The sequence below is a fragment of the Brachyhypopomus gauderio genome, unplaced genomic scaffold, assembly GCF_052324685.1.
Source record: "Brachyhypopomus gauderio isolate BG-103 unplaced genomic scaffold, BGAUD_0.2 sc62, whole genome shotgun sequence".
NCBI lineage: Eukaryota > Metazoa > Chordata > Actinopteri > Gymnotiformes > Hypopomidae > Brachyhypopomus > Brachyhypopomus gauderio.
In genome coordinates this window covers 1,985,878-2,005,396 of record NW_027506883.1, presented here as the reverse complement: position 1 = coordinate 2,005,396, position 19,519 = coordinate 1,985,878, and the positions used below count along the sequence as shown (strand labels likewise).

Here is a 19,519-nt window from a genome sequence, read left to right as displayed (position 1 = left end):
ACCAACCAATAACCAACCTGGAATATGATATACTGCATACACTTCACAACCTGGGGTAGACATGAGGACCGAATTTAGGCATTACCTGATCTGGAGAGAGGACGCTGTAAGTGATGGACAAGGACACAGTTTAGGACCCCTGACCATGCTAACAGCTAACTCTAGCCCTCAGATTCTACCATCCTTTCTACTCGGGACTGTCTGTTCCCAGGATGATAAGCTAGAATACATCTGACTCCAGACCGCTACCTCGTATGAGTTTACAGAGTACCATGTTTTTGTGATCACAGAAAAATGGTCCGGTGACAGAAATCCTGATGCCACCATTCGGCCGGATGTCATTTTTGTTTCCTGCATACAGGAATAGAGGGCGGGGCCTGTGTCGTCACAGCAACACAAAATAGTCCTCAAGTCTCCAAGTACTACTCTCCACTGGCTACATCAGCGATGACATGAATGACATTACAACCTCCAAGACAGTAATGATATGTGTGTGTAGCCAATTACAGTAACTGTGTGTGTGTAACCAGGCACACACACACCCCAATCAGGAGCAGAACTGCCCGGGTTGGGACTTGGCCCACCTTGGTCTGTAAGACCCTGCAGGGATGAGTGAGAACAGCTGAGAAGAACATCGGTGTCTTCTTCCCTCCATCATGGACATTCACACCACACGCTACATCCACACAGACACCAGCACAGTTCACCATCACACACAGTTCACCATCCCACACAGTTCACCATCCCACACAGTTCACCATCACGCACAGTTCACCATCCCAGTTCACCATCACGCACAGTTCACCATCCCACACAGTTCACCATCCCACACAGTTCACCATCCCACACAGTTCACCATCACGCACAGTTCACCATCCCACACAGTTCACCATCCCACACAGTTCACCATCCCACACAGTTCACCATCACACACAGTTCACCATCCCACACAGTTCACCATCCCACACAGTTCACCATCCCACACAGTTCACCATCCCACACAGTTCACCATCCCACACAGTTCACCATCACACACAGTTCACCATCCCACACAGTTCACCATCCCACACAGTTCACCATCCCACACAGTTCACCATCCCACACAGTTCACCATCCCAGTTCACCATCACACACAGTTCACCATCCCACACAGTTCACCATCACACACAGTTCACCATCCCACACAGTTCACCATCACACACAGTTCACCATCACACACAGTTCACCATCACACACAGTTCACCATCACACACAGTTCACCATCACACACAGTTCACCATCACGCACAGTTCACCATCACGCACAGTTCACCATCACACACAGTTCACCATCCCACACAGTTCACCATCCCACACAGTTCACCATCCCACACAGTTCACCATCCCACACAGTTCACCATCCCACACAGTTCACCATCCCACACAGTTCACTCTTACTCTTACCATCTGACGACTGGTACTTAAGTGTGTGACAGTGAGACGGATCTTCCCCCCAAAACCATCAAAACACATAAGCTAAATAGATATCATAGTATATTGTATTATATCTTACTGACTCTTTCTTTGATGTTTCCATGTCAAGTGTGTGTGTGTGTGTGTGTGTGTCCTATGTACTATAGCTAGTCTACTATGTACTAGAGATACTCTGGGTTAGTTTGACCCTTGCTGCTTTTGAAAACTTTGCTTCACTGCACTCTAGGTGATGCTGAACTAGACCCAATTCATTTGAGTTATTTCAGTCAATTAGCAAATATGATGAGAAATATTTGTTTCTCCTATGTCCATGGTAGAAAATAAGGTTCTTCCTGCATTCGTATTCACATGCACCACTTGCAAATGGATGTATGTGTAAGGACAGAATTCTGGGTTAGTAACACAAGCTTTAAGATCTCTATTGTCAACAGAATTGAACAGAATGTGTTTGTCATGCAGCTGTCAGTATGTTTCCAGTCTAACTGTCATTTTCTGTCATATCGTTTACAAGATCAGATTAACAGAGCGGGAGGACTGGGTCTTTGGTGAGAAAAGGCAGGCAGTTCCATGTGATCTTGCAGGATATCAGACAAGTTCTGGGACTCTCGTCAGAACTCAGAAGCTCCTCTGAACCTCTTCGATCACCAGGCTGCAAGTGCTGCCAAAACTGGTCAATTGAGATTTTACAGCTGAAATAGTTTTTTTTTTTCCCCAAAGTTTTTTCAGTTTTTAAAGAAACGTAAAAGTTCTTCTAAACATCTCTTAACTGTATAATGTGAACCGTCACATGAGCAGACTAAATCTCAATTATAGCCATTTATTACCACTGCATTTCATACCCAGGAACAGAGCATAAAACACACAAGAACAATGATGACACAAGGACATTGATATTCCTGCATTATTCCTAATGGTCCCCACCACACCGGTGTTGTTGTGAGTGTGGAGAGGCTAACTCTGGCCTCATCCTCTTCCTCCTCCTTCTGAAAGGCCGAGATCCGCCTCACCGACATAAAGGCTTTCAATTAGTTCTGATCCTCAACCCTCCACTGTCGCCGTGGCTACACTGTTGCCTGGTTACTGCTCTCTGAGGCATGCCATCGAGTAATTACCTGCGTATCAAATGGCCCAAAATAGGCAACATATTTGGCTCAGAGAAATAATCGGGGATGACACACACGTTTCTCTATAACGAGTCCATGACACTGCAGAAAGGGACAAGCAGACCTCTCTTCTTCACAATCAGACAGTGAGTAACCATATTCACCTTTTCCTGTACTTTAACACAAGATTAGTTCATGGCACTACAGGTAAAACAACACAGGTGTGTTATAGTGTATGCATCATCGTGCACCAGCAGGTATGATTATGTGCCATGCAGTACCCGTACACCTCATCTTGAGTGTGGCACAGCAGACCACACTGTGCCACACTGTGCAGGTTCACCCACCATCTCAGAATACTGATCATCTGATGTGTCTCATTCCCCCTCAGTTCTCTTAATGGACTAAGAGAGACAACAGACACAGAGGGAGACGGGGAGAGTGGCGGATAACCGAGAGAGAACGTGCCCCTACTGCTCAATGAGTGAGTGAATCATTACACACACACACACACACATGCACACAGAGCATAATGGCTTGTTTTGCGTCATACAGACTTTCTGATCTGTACATCATAAGCCCCCTGTGTTTACATGCAGCATGACTCGATCATCAGAGAATGTCTGCTGTGTGGCGTGAAGCGTTTCACAGAGCCGCCCAACACTGTGACAGTGGCCAGGACTGGAGCCTGGAGAAGGCACTTGGGTTAACAGCGTGTGTGTGTGTGTGTGTGTGTGTGTGTGTGTGTGTGTGTGTGTGTGTGTGTGTGTGTGTGCGTGCAAGTGTTACAGGAAGCTCCAAAGGACCTGAACTTAAATCTAACCTGCAAGCCTGCTTAGGGAGGGGAAAAGCAGGAGTTAGACTGGACCTGGGACCACTGCTTCATACAGCTGGATGTACACATGTTGACCCGTACTGGTTCAAACGGGCTTCTACACTGAACAAGAAAAGAAACTTACACTCTCTGAGTCAAAGTGCAGGGCACCTCAGTGTGTCAGATTGAAGGTGTGGCAGATTGCTGAGGTTAAAGTACAGACCTAGAAGTCATTCTTACATCATCTGCCCCTAATCCTAAACTAAAGAACACAGCAACGAACAGTGGTACACGACCCGTCGTGAACCACTGATCATCTCAATCATCTGAACCAAACCGGCCTGAACCGAAATACACAAAGTGCAGATTTTATTTGTGCAAATATACTCGAGAATTATCAGGCGCTACAATTCACAAATGACATGAAATAAGTAAATGTGTTGTGCTTTGAATCCAAAGGACATAAATAACGATCAACTAAAAATGTAAAGCTTTCTCTCAGAGCAGTACCTCCACCCTGGTTCTGGTGCGCTACATCTCCTGTGCTACACCTGCTGTGCTGAGATTGATCACTGCAAAGCCCAATTAGTAGAAAACAAGAAATAATTTTCTTTAAAGATTCTCTTGCGGCAGATAGGTAAAGCTACACTAGCTGTGTGGCGCGTTTAGTTCTGCTAACACATATGGAGAAGTGTTGTGTAGAATCAAACAAGAAAACAGCTCAGTAGCACCACCTGATGGCATGATGGATGCTCTGAGCAACAGTATAAAAGAAGAGAGGAGAGATGGAGAGAGATTACCTCCACAGCCACCACGGTGAGAATAAGCTGAGTGTCTGCTCCAGAGAAGTAGCCCGTCACTTGCGGAGACAAACCAATCAGAGCACAGTTGGTCACCACGGCGATAACACTCATTGTCTCAAACGCCAGCTGGAGGAGAGAGACGAGATCAGCACCGCAGCTCAGGATTTTAGCACCGAACACAAACGCATCACCACCACCCTCTTCACAATCCACCACTTCAGTGTGTGTTGTCCTGACACGTTTCAGCTCCAGGATTGTGTGTGTTTATAAATGACTTTCTGCCACGCCAGCACAAAGTAAAATATACTCTTCAATGTGTTCGGTTCTCTGGCTAGTTGGTTATTTTTACAGAGTTAAAAATACATAAAGGTACACTTTACAGAGATATGTGCAGCAGAGCTGACGAACAGATGCTCTGGGGGTAAACAGTTCTTTAATTGCCCCACCCTAAAATTGCCCTTTAATGTGACATATCTGTTCATCTTTCAGAGGAGGAGGCATGTAAGACCACCCAGGTGTTTAACTAGAACTCTGAGGTCCACATTCTCCACATCACTACCCATAATCCCCAGCCTCCGCTCACCTGCCACACTCCAATGTCAGACGCGGGCTCAGAGAAGGGCCGTTTGAACACGTTGCACATCTTGAAGGCGTCGGAGTAGACCTCCGTCACGTTGTTGAGGACGACGAGCAGGGCGGCCAGGGGGTAGACGCAGGAGAAGAGGCTGACGTAGCCAAACAACAGGAACTGCTCCAGGTAGTCGTCAAACGTGCCCTGATGATCAACCATGCAGCAAAAGCATATGGGCCCGAGGCAAAACTCCACCCGCTACACCCAAGACAATTGACTTTAGTCAGCCATGGAACTTATTTTGATCACTTTTCATTTATATCTACAATCACTGGCCACTTTATTATGAGGTACACCTGTCCAACTGCTCATTAACGCAAATGTCGAATCAGCCAATCACATTGCAGCAACTCAGTGCATTTAGTCATGTAGACATGGCCAAGACGATCTGCTGCAGTTCAAACCGAGCATCAGAATGGGGAAGAAAGGTGATTTAAGTGACTTTGAACATGTTGTGGTTGTTGGTATTAGGCAGGCTGGTCTGAGTATTTCAGAAACTGCTAATCTACTGGGATTTTCACTCACAACAATCTCTAGGGTTTACAGGGAACAATCCGAAAAAGAGAAAATATCCAGTGAGCGGCAGTTCTGGGGGCGCAAAAGACTTGTTGATGCCAGAGGTTAGAGGAGAATGGCCAGACTGGTTCGAGCTGATAGAACGACAAATCAGATACCCAGTCGTTACACCGAAGAGCATCTCTGAACACACAACACCTAGAACCTTGAGGTGGATGAGCTACAGCAGCAGAAGACACACCAGGTGCCACTCCTGTCAGCTAAAAACAGAGAACTGAGGCTACAATTCGCACAGGCTCACCAAAATTGGACAATAGAAGATTGGAAAAACATTGCCTGGTCTGATGAGTCTCGATTTCTGCTGCGACATTCGGATGGTAGGGTCAGAATTTGGCATCAACAACAAGGAAGCATGAATCCATCCATCAACAGTTCAGGTCCTACAACAGGTCCTAACAGTTCAGGCTGGTGGTGGTGGTGCAAAGATGGGGGATATTTTCCTGGCACACTTTGGGCCCATTAGTACCAATTGAGCATCGTGTCAACGCCACAGCCTACCTGAGTATTGCAGCTGACCATGTCCATCACTTTATGACCACAGTGTACCCATCTTCTGATGGCTACTTCCAGCAGGATACATGGCGCCATAAAGCGCAAATAATCTCAGACTGGTTTCTTGAACACGACAATAAGTTCACTGTACTCAAATGGCCTCCACAGTCACCAGATCTCAATCCAATAGAGCACCTTTGGGATGTGGTGGAACGGGAGATTCACATCATGGATGTGCAGCTGACAAATCTGCAGTAACTGTGTGATGCTATCATGTCAATATGGACCAGACTCTCTGAGGAATGATTCATTGTACATTGTTGAATCTGCCACAAAGGATTAAGGCAGTTCTGAGGGCAAAAGGGGGTACTAGCAAAGGGTACATAATAAAGTGGCCGATGAGTGTAAATGTCCGTACAAACATACAAATACACAATGAGAAACATATGGAGAAAGGCAAATGATATGCAGGTTTTACTTAATACAGGCTAATACAAAGAATCCCTGTGTATCGCAGCTGCTTTCTGTAAGAAATGAACAGTTATGTCCTTCAAACATATTTATAACACAACTCCACAGCAGTAATTTTGTAAAGGCCAAATGGAACACCTCCTTGATATGTTTCAGTGTAAACAAAGTCAGCATTCAAGACTTCTGAGGCTCACCAAGTAGGTGTTCATGTCACCCTCCAGCTGGACCTGCTCCACCAGGGGGAGCTCTACGTCCCCCATAGTCCTCCTCACTTTCTTATGGACCTTCTTGTTGCGTCTCCTCTGCAGCCAGTAGGGCAGGAAGGCCTCCATCACTTGGTTCAGGATCTGAGAGGTGATGAGCAGAGTAGCAAGACTCTGCAAGGCAACAAAAACAACCTCACTGGTCGTTTCCTGTAGGGGATGATCTCACATGGACAGAAGGATCACATTAGATTACATTAGGGCCGATTTACCTACTCTTACACCTAACCAACATAGAAAACTGTCCTGAAAACCAATGAAACCTCTTGCTTTATTTACTATATAGGTCACCCAACAACCAGAGTCCCAGCAGCATCAGTAATCAATGAAGGTAATCTCAACGCTCATGCAGTTATACATCATACTTGGGAGCATTAGCTTTTAATCAGTAAAACCTTTCATTCTATCTGGCATCAGAAACAAGTGGTTATTATGTATGTGGTGAATCTACCTGAACTTTGTCGTTACTAACCTGGCGAAGAAGCAGCATGTCTTGCATTGCAAAGGCAATATAGAACAAAGAGGCAAAGCAGTTGACAAAGTTGAACTGTAAAGAGTAAATAAATACATAATCAATCAAACAATCTCCACCTGTTTTTGTAAGATACTTCTCAAAGCAATGTTCAAAACAGCTTAATCTGACATTACTCACAGCTGGAGACACTAGACAGGAATTTCAACACAAAAACAAATTAAAACAAATAAATAAAACAACTAAACTTACCACCAACACTTTAAGCACCAAGTGATTCTGAAAGGTTGATTCTAGCCTGTGGTTTTCTAAACAAGGCAAAAAAGACAGAATTTACATCTCAATTGATCAACCTCCTCCATGGACCAGTGTATGTATTAGAATTAGAGCCGGTCTGTGCAGAATCGGGAACACCAGTCCGAATGTGGAACAACTTCAAGTGACCCGATCAAGATCTGTCTAAACAAAACAACCTCCCGTCATCTCCAGAATGAGATCCAGGTCTTCAGACACAGTGGTGCACCTTGTTCTTTCTCCTACTTACTCCTGTATCAGGCATCGACAACTGCACAACCCTTGATATTTACAGCCAAAGAAAATACTGGGTTTTGACTAAGCCAAAGTCATAACCCCAAAAACAGTAATAAAAACACATACACTAATGAATACTCGCAGCTCGTGACTGAAGTACAGCCTTAAACCCACATTCATAAAACCAGATTAACATGACATTATTGTTCTGGAGATAATTATTTCAACATGGGTAAAGACATGGCAGGCAGTCATGGCCTGGTGGTTAGGGAACTGGTCTTGTGACCAATTGTGGTTCAATTCCCAGACCTGAGGCCATGACTGAGGTGCTCCTGAGCAAGGCCCCTAACCCTCAATTGCTCACTTGTATAAAAATGAGATAAAAATGTAAGTCGCTCTGGATAAGGGCGTCTGCCAAATGCCATAAATGTAAATGTAAATAAATGTAAATGTAAAGTGTGGCAATATAGGAGTGCACATGGTCACAAACAGTACTCAGATATGGCATTCAAACTATACTCAAGTGTAATATATATTACACACATGAACAGATATACATATACTATATATGTATCACACATTCAAGTAGTTTTTATTAAGTAGTTGAAGTAGTTGACACACACATTCACTTTTTATGGAGTTTTGGATTTTACTACTGTCCCTCTTATCTTTAATTATCCTTCTAATGCCTTAATGCCTTGCCTGTGCCTTACTGACTTATGCTGGTTGTTCCTGCAGACTCACCCCAGTTAGTGAGAAACTCAGCAGCATAGCGGTACAGCAGGTTCATGAACTCAATGACCACTGCATAGATGATGCTTGGGATGAAGAGCAGAACACTTGTCCAGAGGTTTGGGTCTTCATGGTAAATGCTCAGTGCCCAGAACTCCATGTCAAAGTAGATCATCATCACATAGAGAGATATGTACAGGCACAGCAGCACAAAGGGCACAGACACCAGGTATATCCTCAGATGTCGTCTATGGAAGGAGTTGCCAGAAACCAGTCTCAATTATATAGCCTGACTCCACATTGGATATTAATCTAAAGCACATGTGTATACACCTTAAAATAGTTAAACGATGGCTTGCATATTACTATAAATAACGTGATCCAGTCTGAAATATATAAATATAAAAAAATATATAAACTTCTAAACTACTTTTGAACCCAAACCTCAGCTATGCTAGCAACTAACAGCTGAAGAAATCTTGGATGTACTTTCAAAAAGTTAAACCAAATGTTAGCTTTAGAGTCTCTTACGCTTACAGGACCATCAAACACGATATGGAGCTAACGCATCCTTTAAGTATTCCACAGTCACTACATACGTACTTGGTGCTGGGATAGACAGGTTCCTCTCGACCCGTTACTGGATTGAGACCCAGAACTCCATGGAATCCCGGCCGTGGCTCCTCGAAGGTCTTCTTGCGGCTCAGCGTCCCCCACGCGTAGGCCAGCTGGGCACTGTGTCGCTTCCACAGCTCCAGGAAGACGGTGGACCACAGCAGGTTGAAGACAGCGAACAGGACATAGCGGTCATAGTCCTCCCACGCAAACAGGTAGTAGGGGATGCCAATGAGGGCCATCGGCACCAAGGCAAACGTGAAGAACTCCAGAAAACCGAAGTAGAGTGCCAGGCCTTCTCCATAGTAATGTCTAATGTTGTCTGTTAAGAACACAAAAACATCTTTAGGTTGTTTTGTTGTTGTTGAAGTAAGGGTTAATTAAATAGGCTCAGCTATAAGGAGAGGTGTTGCATATAGTTTTAACATAGCTTTGCGAGCTTTGAAATAACCAAATATTGTTCTCTGTCCGGAGAACGGTGTTAAAAATCTATGGCCATTAAACAGCAAAGCTCCTTAATATTCACAGGGTCTGTCAATGGAAACCAATCCCACAAAGGGCAAAGAGTGACCATGAAGAATCAACTATGGCAACATTAGTTCATAAACTATTATGCATTTGTGAAATAATTGTTTAAACAGAAATTCATCTAAGAGAGGCATAGTGATGTAGTGGATGAGCTGTCACGTTTCAAGTCCAAACGACTGCCTCACCCAGTGGCTGAGCAGACAGCTTGATGTTTCGATACCAGGAGAATGAAAGTCTCTTCAGCTCCTCTTTATCATGAAGGGGGAAATACTGCAATAGAACCCCATGGGACTGCAACCTACGTACTGGGAAATGTGAACGTAAAAATGTTTAAAGTACTTGTTTTCACAGTGTACCACTGAAATGTCCAAAGAAATATATAATTACATTTACATAATAATTACATTACATTTCATTTATAATTACATCTATTTCACAAGCATACTTGATGTCATTTCAATTACAATTAAGTTTCAGCACAAAATGTACTGTTCGCGTGTACTCACTGATGGACTTTCCGGGGTAGAGCTTTAGTTTGGGGTATCCTGGAACATGAACCTCGCCCTTTGCCCTTAGCGTGTCCAGCTCATGTTTGATTATGTACTGACATTCCGCAGTGCTGAGGAAGCCGTCTCCATCCCCTAACACAGAATCAACAGGAAACAGAACTTATCTCTACTGTTTGCACACCCTACTGGGTTAAAGCAAGACAAGAAAGCAAATGGCCGTCTCTCCTTTTAAGTTACACAAGTATCTGAAGTCAAAATATTTGGTTATTTCATAAGGCCATTGAGACCTTTGGGACATATCTGAAATCATATGCAAATCACATATGTTCACACTCGCCCAACTTCTCCAAGTCCTAGGAGCAGATTACTGTATGATTACTGCACAAGATGGCTGCATAACTCTGCCCAGAACTCTGTACCTTGGAAGTCTTTGAAACTCTCCCTGTTGACAAACGTAAACCCCCGAATGGTGTCGTCGTTGAACTCCTTGAACAGCCCCACCTCCTCCGCCCCTGCCAGGAGTCTCGGCAAGGTGGAGCCCACGAGGAAGACGTTGGGGTTGACCTTCTGCCCCTCTGCCAGTCCACCAACCAGAACCTGTTCCACCAGCAGCTCCGCTCCTACACGCACAAGAGAGAAACACCCAAAGTCAACCAAGAGCTTAATAAACCATCCATCTTTCATGAAACACCCTCAAATCCATTTACACAAACACCGTGAGCAATTACAATGCTGCATTAATATGAACATCGATGTCCATCACCTGTGCTGAGATGTGACTTAATCATGACACAAATAGCCTAAATGCATTTGAGCCCAATACAAACAAGCTGTACATTTTCACCAGTGGCATACATGCTGCACAGTGACTCCCTTGCCCCCTTGAAGATTTATTTGAGTGGGTTTTGGGCATTTGTAGAACGTGTCCTGATCTACTGATAATGAATCAGCTTTGCACTGCATTATAACATATTTCAGGTTTCATTAAGGAGAGGTTAAGAACTTTCAGCAAACAATTCAGCTCCACTGTGAAGCAGATGGACATTATCTTGCCAATACCGACCTTACCATTAAAGTAACCATTAAACTGCTACTGCTGTCTCCATCACAGGACTGGTTCTACCTGAGATTCAGTGGCAGAGCTAGACTTTTTTTTAAGTGGTGGCCAAAGGTGTGTGTGGGGCTTTATCAGAGGAGTCCATATACAAATGATGAACGAAAAGTAACAGATATTTCTCTTAAAATTACCACTTCCAGTGGGGTGGCAGTAGGGGTGGCAAGAGCTCTGTGGGGGGGGGGGGGGGGGGGCTGCCCCCCTTTGGCTCTGCCACTGCTAAGATTAGCTTCTACCTAAGATAATGTCTTTGTCATATATATAAACTATTGATCATGTGGGGCTCGTACCTCCATTTTGCTGCTTGTCTTTTATTCTGTTCAGTAACCAGGTGATGGTTTCAGCTTCAGTGTTCTGAGCCAGCTCCAGCACCACCAGGGGGGCGAATGGAGCATCACCGTCAGAGACCGACAAGTTGTTTAGCATGTTCCCCCAATCCCTGTGATACAGAAAAGAGGAACAAGAAGCAAGAACACACACACACACACACATTTAAAGAAAACATTAGGTGATTAACCACTCCTTATAAGAGTACACAGCTTGTGTCATTACCAGGAACACATTTACCTCCACAGGCCTTATTTGAAGCCATGACCCATTCAGTGATGGGACAAGCTGCACTAATGCAAATATCCTGCGCTACACTTCAGATTATGTGCAGTTCGCACAGTTTAATACCCGTTTAATTCTGTGGAATTAACTTTACAGTAGCATTGCATATATCTGGTAGTAGCAGTAAAACAATAAGGTTATATAGACTCTGTGTTACAAATAAAGAGCATTAAAGAATATTACATTACATTTACATGAAAACAACCATTCGGAACTTGTTCAGTAACATTGTACGACAAGGTGGGGCAGTCGTGGACAATGGAGCACAATTAACTCCTATAAGTTCACATGTAGTAACGTTACAGGAGTATTTGTTAGGCTAAAACCATCAGCACCAAGACATTAAGACATATTTTTTAAAGTTAAACACGACTAAATACACTTTTAAGTTCAAAATACTGGACATAAAACCGTAAAAACATGCAGGACGGGGCGCGACACGAACGTTTGGACCTGCACACGGAACCAGGACACGACCCAACGCTCTTGATCAGCGGTATAAACCCGGGGAGAGTGTGCAGGAGAAACACCGACACATGCATGTGTGGGTCGTGAAGGGAACACGCGTCCAGGGCCCGGACGGTCCGGTCCGGTCCACCTACTTACACAGACACCAGGAGGCACAGCAGCACGTCGGGACACCTCGCTATCGGGAGCTGCTATCGCCGCGTCTTCTTTACTGCTGTCATTTATTATATATGTGTATAAAACGACACTGTTCGGGCGTTTGGCTGCGTGTGTTCGGGTGTGTTGGGGTGTTTTGGTGCCGAAAGGGGAAGCGCAGCCAGGGTTGCCAGGTCCTACCAAAAAATCCTGCACAAAGTCAGTGTGAAACCCGCTCTTCAGAAGCCTAAACTATCCCAAAGTTGTTGACGGGAGGTAGCCCAGCTCATAAGTTGGGCTAAAAAAACCGCACTCCGCGATCCAGAATTTTTACCCGCGGCTGGATTTTCAAACAAGCCCAATTAGGCGTGAAAACCGCGAACCTGGCAACCCTGTGTCGGCTCCCTCCACGTCACGGGGCGGACAGGCACTGGGGAGGCCTCGTTTGGGCAGGTTCGCCCCCACCTACCGCACTGGCCGCTGCTCGCCTCTCCTCGACACAAGTGTCTTATAAAATCATTCATTTCTACCGCACGGACGCGTTTAAAACGTTTATAAAAGTGTTAAAATCTGCAAAAGGGAGGTTTGTGGCGTTGGCGGAGGTCACGTGATCCGCGGGTGATGGCGGAAGTAGCGGCGTCAGCGCAGCTCGGGTACGAGTGTTTTTAACTTTATTAAAATATTAAATGTGCCACACGGCCAAGAGCCGCTGCGGACAGTCGCGTAACCGTCGTTAATTTGACCGAGCAGAGTGGTTTTGGTGCGGTTATACGGTCCGGTTCTCTCTGGTCCGGTCCAACACGGCGCCAGTACTGAAGCCCTCGAGCTCCTTGGTTACCTGGCTGGCTCGCTGCCATAGTTACAAGCTAGCTAGCTAAGCGCTAACCGGCTAAACACTTTGTTTTTGTTGTTGTTTTTGCAGCTTTTGCACCAAGGACAACTAGCTAGTAAAACCTGTAGTTAGTAAACCACTAGTTGTTTACAATTATGTTATTTGTTTCAGTATTCTACTATTTCTATTAGTACTCTACAAAACTATCTGTACCTAACCTATAAACTAATGTATCATTACATGAATGGTGGGTCTGTTTTCAGTTATTTCTCTGTTAAGACATTAACGGTGCAAAACTAAAATACTCAATTGTTTTTTTGGCTTCAGAGTGGCACACCGTGTTCTGGTGTTCCTCCGTTTTCCTAGTCTGTTCTGCAGTTTGTTCACATTCCTGGACACAACTGTAAGGTAACGTGTGTGTGTCAACATTTTGCATCACAACTAAAATAAAATGTGTGTGTGTGGACTAAGAACAGGCCCTGTCCACATCTAAGCCCAGTCAGTAAGGACTAAGAACAGGCCCTGTCCACATCTGAGCCCAGTCAGTAAGGACTAAGAACAGGTCCTGTCCACATCTGAGCCCAGTCAGGCCTCTAAAACCAACACCTGCCCAAGCTGGTTGATGTCTTCTGCCAACTGTGCTGGTAAACGCAAGTGTTTCCTTTGCTGGGTGGCTTGTGATCACAAGTCTGTGCTGATGAAAACTATGGGCCATTTTATAAAAATCAGGATACAATTTCTCATACAATTTTCATCATATTCTAGCTAAAGCAAAGTCATTTTCTAGACTATCCCAGTACCTGGACAGGTAAGACACCTTCCTATTGGACAGTCTTCGTTACTGGAAGATCCGGGCTAATGTTTGGCCAGGCTCATGCTGAAATGTCAATGTATCCTAGTGTTCTTTAGCCCTTAGTTGTGATTGCCATGTTTTGTTGTGTGTCATGGTTTGTTTCTGGTTTTTACACTGTAGTCAACTTGGCATTTTTAAGGGCAAACGGGCAGTGTAAAATATGTCCCGCTTTAAATGTCTTCACACTCTGCTAAAACAATATTTCTAAGGGTTCCTTAGTTCCTTTCTAACGTCCCAAAGTTTGTTTTGAAGTTTTAAGAGGGAAGAGCTCATGTTTAGAGTCTTGCAGGTCATGGTGGATCACCAGCTGGCTGCCATCCTGGTGTCCGACATCTCGGTGCAAACTAGAGGAGGTTGAGGAGAGGATGTTGCAGCGTGAGTACTAATCACACTCCATCCCCGGCCATGTTCACTAGTGAAACTAACCATACTCTGTCCCTCACCACTATACCACTGTACACCACTATATCACCGAAATGTGCCATTAAATACTATTATCCTACATTAAATACTACTATTACTATTATAGAGTAAAGAAGACTAGAGTGGCTCTGTTTTTGTCCAGTTTCCCTTGAGATACGGCTGTAAAGTTATAGTGGGAGAGTCACTTTCTCCCACATACTTTAGCCATTGAGGTGTTGAAAGGAGTAAGGTGAAAACCCTTTTATCTCTGCCGGTCAGATATTAAATCGGTTGATACATACTCTGTTGATAAGATTTTGAGTTTGAGCCAGTAATCAGAAATGTTTCCTATAGATAGAACCTGTGATTAGAGTTATGCACATGATAAATCCTGTATATTATGTCTTGCTGAGTGATGTTTTGTTGTGTTAGTTCCATATACCCCTTTTAAAGCCCTGACAAACTATTTTATGCCAAATTTGCATACCAGAATACAACATGGTATCTGGTATTTGCCTAAAACCATCGCGTGTTTTTATATACCGCAGATACGCAGACCAAGTATAAACCCTAGACCCTGCCTGCTGAAATGGGGTCTAGCTATCAAGGGTTCCTTGCTATCAAGTTTATCATTTCTATGACTGTTGCTTCTTTTAGCCATCAAAAGCAAGTTCTCCAAGCAGTTTGTCCACATATCCAATGACAACAAGCTGTGGACCCTGGTCTTCGGTGCCAGTGCAGAGCACAGGACCCCTCTGGTGCTCCTGCATGGCTTCGGCGGTGGAGTGGGCCTCTGGGCCCTCAACCTGGACGCTCTCTCCCACCAGAGGCCCGTGTACGCCTTCGACCTGCTGGGCTTTGGTCAGAGCAGCAGGGCTTGTTTCAGCACCGATGCAGAGGAGACAGAGATGCAGTTTGTGGAGTCAGTAGAGGAGTGGAGGAGCGCTCTGGGCTTGGAGAGCATGGTCCTGCTTGGACACAACTTTGGAGCCTACCTAGCTGCTGCGTATTCACTTAAATACCCCTCCAGGTCAGCACTTCACCCAGCAGGAGGATTTAGCTTTGCTCTGTCAGCTTGTGCCTGTCAATCAATCAATTGACCTATTTTCCCTCCCATTATTTCCACACCATCCTGTTGCTGGTATCATGAACCCATCCCAGAAGAAGTAATCAAAGGATGACAAAAGCACTCTAGCAACTAGGTTTAACAACTGAATAATTTTAACACTGTTGTGTGCTCTTGAGGAAACTGGGCCGTAATCCATGAATGTCAAATCCAGTTCGTTAGCGTGCCTAAGGGCCCACTGATGCGTGTAATCATATTGCATATATCCAGCTGTTCTGCTGTCAACATTATGCTCCTGCTAGAATGCTGTACTTATAATTAAGGCATTGGGATTTTAATCTCTTCGCCTTAGGGCTGTACTTTAAACTGTAAGGAGGATGTTTTTTTTCTATCTCTGAGCAGGTACCTAGCCTTGCATTCCTTTTCTTGAGCTTGTTTGATAAATATCTCATGCGAGTGTGCAATATCCTTCATATCGGCCGATCTCACTCGTGTCTGGTGTGAACATGGTCTGAGCTCCCTCTGTGTTTTTTTCGCTATCTCCCCTCTGCTTTATTTTTCTACCTCTTCATTTGTCCTGGTTATATATAATGTGATAATGCTTGTTGTTGACACAGGAAAGTATTTAGCCATTTCTGATAAGTGAATTGCTAAATCGGAGGCATTTGCTCTACTCTATTGTTGATCATTTTGATGCAGCGTTTATGTAAAACCCATCAAATTCAGATCAAATTCAGTCAGTTTGAGTTTATTGAATTTGAGTTGTATTGATGGATCTTGTAAGTCGATGAGCTAAATTTGAGTTCTGCCCCGTTGCTTGTTGCACTGGACGTTCAGAGTGAAGCACGTGATCCTGGTGGAGCCGTGGGGTTTGCCGGAGCGGCCGACACCTGGGGACCAAGACAGACCCATCCCAGTGTGGATCAAAGCCCTCGGGGCCCTGCTTAGCCCCTTCAACCCCCTGGCAGGGCTGCGGCTGGCAGGACCACTCGGTACGAGACCCTGATAAGGCTCTTATCTTACGACTAAGTAAGAATAGTCTTGGCTGAGTTCACTTTGAATGGACATTCTACATCCACTGCTGCATACTTATTACTGTGTGAGCCGCCATCCCATCCAGTTAAACGTGCAGAGATCTCAGTGCAATACAAGAACGTGCACTGACTGCTCCATACGTCATAAATGTCACAGTAAACTGCAGCCTAATTGAAACATCTGCAAAGCACTTTTTTACTTGCAACATATTTTAGGCTTCTTTTCCACACTTTGCGAATTACAGTGTGGTGGTTGGTATTTTATATAGTCAACTCCTTGTATGAATTTTTCGAGCAAAGGGTATTCCTAAATCCATCCAGTTTATCAAGTAAAACTCCTGGGTTAACAGTCTACTGTTCTGGAATCTCAAGCGATGTCTATAGCAGTCTGACTAGTGGGCTAGTTTGCCTGATGGGATTTAATCTTCCAAATGAATACAGCGCAAGGAATTTGTCTTGTACTGTTATTTTAAGGTATGCCATATTATTACCATTTAGGCCCTGTTCTGGTGCAGACTCTGAGGCCGGACTTCAAAAAGAAATTTGCTGCCATATATAATGACAACACGGTTATGGAGTACATCTACCACCTTAATGTTCAAAGCCCAAGGTGCAACATTGATTTTTTTAAACATTTTGTTTATTGTCTTTTTTTCCTTCTATTTCATTTTCACCTTTTTGTGCTGTCTTGCACAAATTACTGTTGGGTGTCTCAATAATGTGGTCAGCCTGCAGCTGTGAATACAACCCAACCCTTTGTGTTTGAATGTGGAGCTGATCTGAAGGCGTATCATTGCTTTTGATTGTGGTGCGTGGAACATGCGTGCGCTCATACACCCCTAATAACTGTGTTTATTTGCAGCGGTGAAACAGCCTTCAAAACCATGACCATCCCGTACGGCTGGGCCAAGCGTCCGATGCTGCGTCGGGTCGGCCTGATTCCCGCTGACATCCCCATTACTGTGATCTATGGCTCACGGTCCAGCATAGATGGCCACTCCGGTAATTCAATCAAAGAAATGAGGCCAGACTCCTGTGTGGAGATCATTGTGAGTTTTCCCTCCAGCACTCACCTTACATTTCTCTCTCGAGGCTTTACAGAGAGTTTGTTTGGAACTGCTCACCAGAAAGGTTAATTTTCATCTTTATGTATGTGATGCAGAGTTACAGAAGCTGCAATGCGACAAAATACATTGGTGGCAAGAAAAATGTTTGTTTTGGTTTAAGTGGCAGGCGGTGTTCAGTCAGGAAGTAAATCTGACAGAATGTCTTTGGTTAAGATTTAAAATGATTCCGATCAGAATTTGTGTGACGTGGTGGGTTTAAAACACTGAAGCTATAAAATGAAATTAATAGATAAATCTAAACTCTCTGTGTGTGCATTTGTTGGAAAATCATTACATAAATGTGAACAGTTGTAAAATGTTCCAGAACATTATAGAGCCGGTTTTAGAAAAGAATCTCAATTAACCACTTCTGCAAATTCTACAAAAGGACTCGTGCCTTCAAAAAGGTCACAGCTTATAGAAATATCCAAGGCATGAATATGGAGCAGTGTAACATACTCAAGAATTGAGACAGAACCGTGGTGCCTCGCCACTAGAAGCTGTTGGTATGCAGTTTTCATTAGTTAAATAGAGTCTCCGTGGACGTCTCTCAACCTCATGTCTGTCTGCTCCCTAGACTATACGAGGAGCAGGACACTACGTGTATGCTGATCAACCAGACGACTTCAACCACAGAGTACTCCACATTTTGAATTCAGTAAGATGAAGACTGGTAGTGCCTTTTAAAATCCTTTCAATCCATCTGGCCTGTTCCTACTGTACAGCCTTGCGTGGAGATGTGGTCCTAACACTAGCGAAAGTTTAAAAGGCGGGATAAAGTGCCTCTTATGTCCTTATAAACCTTCATACCACAGGGAGATACTATCAATTAGTATATCAGCAGTATGACGGGCCACATCAAGGATCCCAGTTGGTTCTGAAAGCTTTGTAATAACTGTGATTATGTTTTTAGAACTATTGGTGTTGTGTGTAGTGAGATTAGCGTGTCCATTGGATTTTTGCTGATTGTTTTGGCCGTCAGTGTCAGTGGTGAACAGTTTTAATAATGTAAATGAAGCTTATGGTTCACATGTGGCCTTTGTTCACTGAGATATGTATTGCACACCTGCATGTCAAGTTGTGTAAATAGCCCTCAGTGTTAAGTGGCAATACCAAGGCAAAAAATGCTATTAGAATTCATGCTGTTTTAAATTATTCAAGTTATTCATATCTGGGAAGGAAGTGAGAGTAGTTTAAAACATCTGCTATAAAATTTCTGTTTTGTTTTTCATATAAAAGGTCCAGAAAAGGAAATTTGAATAATCTCTGGAGTTATCTCTGGAATAACTCGGAAATTATCAGACCTGAAATTTTAATTGTTCTCATCATTGTCTAAAATGAAGGAAGCTAATGCGTGTGAATGATGGACAGAAGTGGTTTAATATGTAAGACAATGGGTCCTATTCTACCTCATAAACAACTGCACTGCTGCCACTATGAAACAATGACTTCAGCAGTGCATTAGACAGGAGGCATTCAACACTGGTTTGTGGTTGTGCAATTTTTGTGCAACATTTCCAGAAATTTAGTTTTTATTTAATTCTGAATATTGCTTTTCCTCTGAATATACTGTGAAAGATTTCTATGTAATAAATCTAAATAAAAAGTACCTGGTTGTGTGGATTAAATATTCAGTGTCCAAAAGAAGCAACAAAGCACAAATCAAGTACTGCTTCAAATTCCCAACAAAGTAGATCATCTTTAAAATAATAATTGAAAAAGACAAAGAAAAAGATCAAATGTATGTCCTAACACTGAGCTTTTATATCCATTTAAAGTTCTTTATTAGCCATTAGTATTAAAGTTGACCTTTTGAGAGTTGTCTTTGTAATGCAGCCCTTTAGGGCCCTAGCTGGGAGCAGGTCATGACCTCCGTTATCTGGGT

General features: G+C 43.8%; 2 protein-coding genes across 4 annotated transcripts in view; one reads left to right on the top strand and one right to left on the bottom strand.

Moving 5' to 3' along the window:
• ano10a (anoctamin 10a) overlaps positions 1-12,538 on the bottom strand; it is a 20,064-nt gene extending 7,526 nt beyond the window's left edge. Inside the window, exons 1-12 of one of the 2 annotated variants that reach the window (XM_076988560.1) lie at positions 12,345-12,538; positions 11,417-11,565; positions 10,432-10,632; positions 10,010-10,144; positions 9,689-9,808; positions 8,964-9,297; positions 8,373-8,608; positions 7,350-7,405; positions 7,098-7,172; positions 6,557-6,739; positions 4,776-4,967; positions 4,190-4,318 (exon numbers count right to left, since the gene is read on the bottom strand). In XM_076988560.1, the coding sequence (XP_076844675.1) occupies positions 4,190-4,318; positions 4,776-4,967; positions 6,557-6,739; positions 7,098-7,172; positions 7,350-7,405; positions 8,373-8,608; positions 8,964-9,297; positions 9,689-9,808; positions 10,010-10,144; positions 10,432-10,632; positions 11,417-11,552 (1,797 nt within the window). In that variant the 5' untranslated portion in view covers positions 11,553-11,565; positions 12,345-12,538. The remainder of the gene's footprint in view (positions 1-4,189; positions 4,319-4,775; positions 4,968-6,556; positions 6,740-7,097; positions 7,173-7,349; positions 7,406-8,372; positions 8,609-8,963; positions 9,298-9,688; positions 9,809-10,009; positions 10,145-10,431; positions 10,633-11,416; positions 11,566-12,344) is intronic. The other variant, XM_076988562.1, reaches the window with a different exon arrangement.
• A 94-nt stretch (positions 12,539-12,632) lies between these two features.
• On the top strand, positions 12,633-19,243 carry abhd5a (abhydrolase domain containing 5, lysophosphatidic acid acyltransferase a). Of its 2 annotated transcripts, XM_076988563.1 has the most exons (8): positions 12,633-12,994; positions 13,501-13,581; positions 14,316-14,401; positions 15,086-15,458; positions 16,332-16,486; positions 17,027-17,138; positions 17,391-17,577; positions 18,212-19,243. In XM_076988563.1, exons 1-8 carry the CDS (start codon positions 12,963-12,965, stop codon positions 18,299-18,301), a joined length of 1,116 nt encoding a protein of 371 aa, XP_076844678.1. In that variant the 5' UTR covers positions 12,633-12,962; the 3' UTR covers positions 18,302-19,243. The 2 variants fall into 2 exon arrangements, with proteins under 2 accessions (XP_076844678.1, XP_076844679.1); XM_076988564.1 differs by lacking the exon at positions 13,501-13,581 and having other exon boundaries at positions 12,642-12,994.
• The last annotated feature ends 276 nt before the right edge of the window (positions 19,244-19,519 follow it).